This window comes from Mandrillus leucophaeus, unplaced genomic scaffold (assembly GCF_000951045.1).
Source record: "Mandrillus leucophaeus isolate KB7577 unplaced genomic scaffold, Mleu.le_1.0 Scaffold208, whole genome shotgun sequence".
Taxonomy (NCBI): Eukaryota; Metazoa; Chordata; class Mammalia; order Primates; family Cercopithecidae; genus Mandrillus; species Mandrillus leucophaeus.
This window is the reverse complement of record NW_012102121.1, coordinates 3,167,034-3,170,563: the sequence shown is the minus strand read 5'-3', so window position 1 is coordinate 3,170,563 and position 3,530 is coordinate 3,167,034. Positions and strand designations below refer to the sequence as shown.

The following is a 3,530-nucleotide window of genomic DNA, read 5'->3' as shown; positions in this document are numbered from 1 at the left end:
GTGCCTGGGTAGGTGCGGGGAAAGCTGAGTATTCTCAAGCAGACTCCTACCTTACCTCCAACCATGGCCGACATACAAAGACTTCTATAGTGGCTGAGGAAAGAGGCCAATATTTAAAGACCAAATAGAAGGGAAACAAATAGAGGCTATGTCCTGATGCCAGGATTCACATAAATCTCTTCCTTCCAGTTGAGATTACTCCCTGAGTAAAGGGTAGGACTGGGAGTGGGGCAGAGAGAATCCTGAATTTGTCAGAATTCAAAATTGTCCAGATATTTATCATAAAGAGACTGAATTCTAAACCAGAAGTAACTGGGTTACAGTGAATTGGCAAATTAATTTTTGGTTCTCATTGGAGAGAGTTAAGATGGGGTATGCATTTGGTTATAAGCTAAACTGAGTTCAGTTATAGAGAAATAAAGTTATATTTTTATACATCAAAGTTGTGACTGAAAGGTAAACCACAACATGCTAATCCTGGGTTTATAGAGATAAAGTGCTGAGGAAACAAGGTGTTCTCAAACTAGGCTAAAAATCTATTCTGGCAAAATCAGAAAGACCCTCTTAGGGAAACTGCAAGCAGGTCTATAGGACTGGCTTTCCAAATCCCACTAGTAGGCATGGTACTGGGTCCTTACTCTTACCCCTCTATGCTAGGCCTGCTGTAAGAGGCAAAGAGGAAGCCATGCAGCACTCACTGTCAGCTAGTTTCTCTTTCAAGGCCGGGACAGAGGGTTCCTAGCTGTGCACACTTAATAGAATTGAAAGTTGGAAAGGAAAATAGAGTTGCAGAGGAGACAGGAAATGTGGAGACATAACAAGAAAGAGAAAGAATAGGAGAGATGAAGCAGGGGCAGATGGATGAAGGGATAGGGAATATAGAGTGGGAGGAGGAGCAGAGGAAAAACGATGAGAACAAAGCTAGAAAAAACTAAGAGAGGAGTAAAGAAAGAGTAGGGTATTAAAGATGGAAGGAGGCTTGGGAGAGGGGCTAAAAGTGGTGGTAGTAGGAAGACAGAGAAAGACCTTGTTTTGCCCTTTTCTGGCCATACATAGACCACCAATCTTGGGCCTAAAGGTACTGCATATTACTCTGGGATGGATAAGGAAAGGAGAAAGGAAAATATCTCTTTCCATTCAGGGTTTCTTGTTAGCACTAGGTAGTTCTGGGAAGCCCTTCATGCCCACAATCTGACTAGGTGCAGTGAGGAACTAGAGGCCGAGGAAGCCACTTCACCAGATCGTCGATGGCATCTTTCACGGCTGTTATGGACAGCACCACCATCAGGGGTGTCATAGTTGTATACCATGTCAAGGAGGAGATCTGGGGAATCAACTAAGAGAGGGAAAGGGAGAGAATCTTGGGTCAGAAAACTCAAAGGATAATATATTCCCCCCTGCCACCACATCCCTCACCCTCAACATCATTTTCACCTCCATTTGTTCATACAAATTCCAACTATCCTAGTTGCTTTCCACTGTTGTATCTTTCATATAATCCCCCAAATATAAGCAAACATTTCCCAAGGGAGGAGAAAAGAATAAAAGGCTCTAAGTTGCTACCTATCTATACTGAACCCCACAACCTTTGTGTTGATGGCAAAGAGTCATTTCTCCTTTGACAGTGAAAAGTAATGGGTGTGGAGAGTGGGTAAGAGTAGGTACAGAAAAACTACATGCTCTCCCACACCCTTCAGTACAAGGAGGAGTGAGATGATCTGTCCCTCTCTCCCAATTTGGGCCTACCCTGCCCTGCTTCCTGTTCTTATGCTGGCACTCATATTCTAAACCATCCTAAACCTTCTTTAGCACTCCCACATGTTGATTTTATGTCAGGGAGGCTGGGACAAGAAGGAGGAATAGAGTTGGAGTTGTGGTTGGGGTGAAGAATCTGTAGCCCCCTATGGTCATGCTGAACTGTGGCAATGCAGCCATGATGAGGAGCTCCCCTTTCTTAGAATGTGGTGACCTTGTCCCCTTCCTTGTATAGAGGCTTGCCATACACTAGCTGATCCTGACCACAGCTATTCTAAGGGACTGGTCTGAGACTCCAGTCATCCATGTTCCTGTTGTCTAAAGACAGAAGACATTTCCCAGTTTAGGGAGGAAAAAAACTGATTATACAGCCTGACCCCAGAGAGATTCGTAAAATACTCTGTGAAAAAGGCCCCCAAAAGGAATACCTGTAAAAATAGCAAAATGAGGAAATATGCATTTGCAAGTCTCTGGAACTGTTCAAATAGGTTCAGAGGCAGGAAATTAAAGACACTATATTTTGAGGTCTTGATGGTATTGTTCTGTGAGTAAACAAACAAACAAACAAGAAATACACAATTAGACAAAAGACAGCTCAAAACTGGGTTAATAAGCAGTTGCCACTACCTCCCAGTCTACCCTTCCCCTACAAAAAAGACCAAAACCACTGAGTGAAATGAGAAAAAGCCACCAAAGCACCCCGACTCCAACCACCAGCATGGGGAGGGAGAGAGAGAAGGAATCTCTAATTTCCCCCTTTTTCTTGAGGCCTAGAGAGGCCTAGAGGGTAGAAAGAAGGCAAGGCTGCTCTATATGATACTTGGGGGAATATCTCTGCCCTGATAGAGTTCTTGTTTATTCATATTATTGATAGTAATAATGATAATCAAATCAACACCAATAAAAACTTACATTTATTGAGTACTTACTACGTGAAAGGCACTTTTCTAGCATTTTATATGTAGCAACTCATTTACTTCTTACAATCACCCTATGAGGGGGGTACTTTTGAGGATGAGGAAATTGAGGTACTGCATCCAGAGCTCTCTAACAAAGCTTTCCTTAGCCAGGCAAACTCAGTCTGGTGTGCCTTTCTGTGCTTTTTGCAATGTTGAAGGATGTCAGATGCTAAAAGCAAAATACTGTCTTTCAACCCTAGCCCACTGAAGGTTTCGATAGGGGTCACTATCAGCATTGGAGAATCATTTGGCCCTTAATTGTCCTAAGAGGATTTAAAGAGTTTTGGCTTATATCTAAGCTATTATTTTGCTGAGTGAAAAAGGGAACTTGTCTACTTCCTCGATTCTGATCTCGAGATGTTCACAGGACTATCTTACTTTCTACCTTGGAGTCTTAAATCATTTGTCCTAAGATGTCAGAGCTCAAATCTAAGAGCTCTAAAAGCAGGAGAATAAGACCAAATAATTCTCTAAGTTCAAGGCTTATCTCCTACCTCTTCCATTTAAAAGGACAGAACAAAAGAATAAAAATAACTAATGGATACTAGGCTTAATACCTGACTGATAAAATAATCTGTACAAAAAATCCCCATGACACAGGCTTACCTATGTAACAATCCTGCACATCCTGCACATGTGCCCCTGAACTTACAGTTTTTTTTTAAAAAAAGAAGAACCTACCTGCTGGCCTGGAGTACAGATACCGCTCAAGCATGAAGAATTCTTTTTTTTTTGAGACGGAGTCTCGCTCTGTTGCCCAGGCTGGAGTGTAGTGGCCGGATCTCAGCTCACTGCAAGCTCCGCCTCCCGGGTTCA

The 3,530-nt window shown here is 42.5% G+C and overlaps 1 protein-coding gene across 1 annotated transcript in view; it reads right to left on the bottom strand.

The window, feature by feature from the left end:
* The window catches only part of LOC105539700 (phospholipid-transporting ATPase FetA-like), a 113,340-nt gene that overhangs the window by 70,376 nt on the left and 39,434 nt on the right, over window positions 1-3,530 (bottom strand). The window contains exons 4-5 of the mRNA XM_011980109.1: window positions 2,184-2,297; window positions 1,238-1,336 (exon numbers count right to left, since the gene is read on the bottom strand). Coding sequence (XP_011835499.1) covers window positions 1,238-1,336; window positions 2,184-2,297 — 213 coding nt within the window. The remainder of the gene's footprint in view (window positions 1-1,237; window positions 1,337-2,183; window positions 2,298-3,530) is intronic.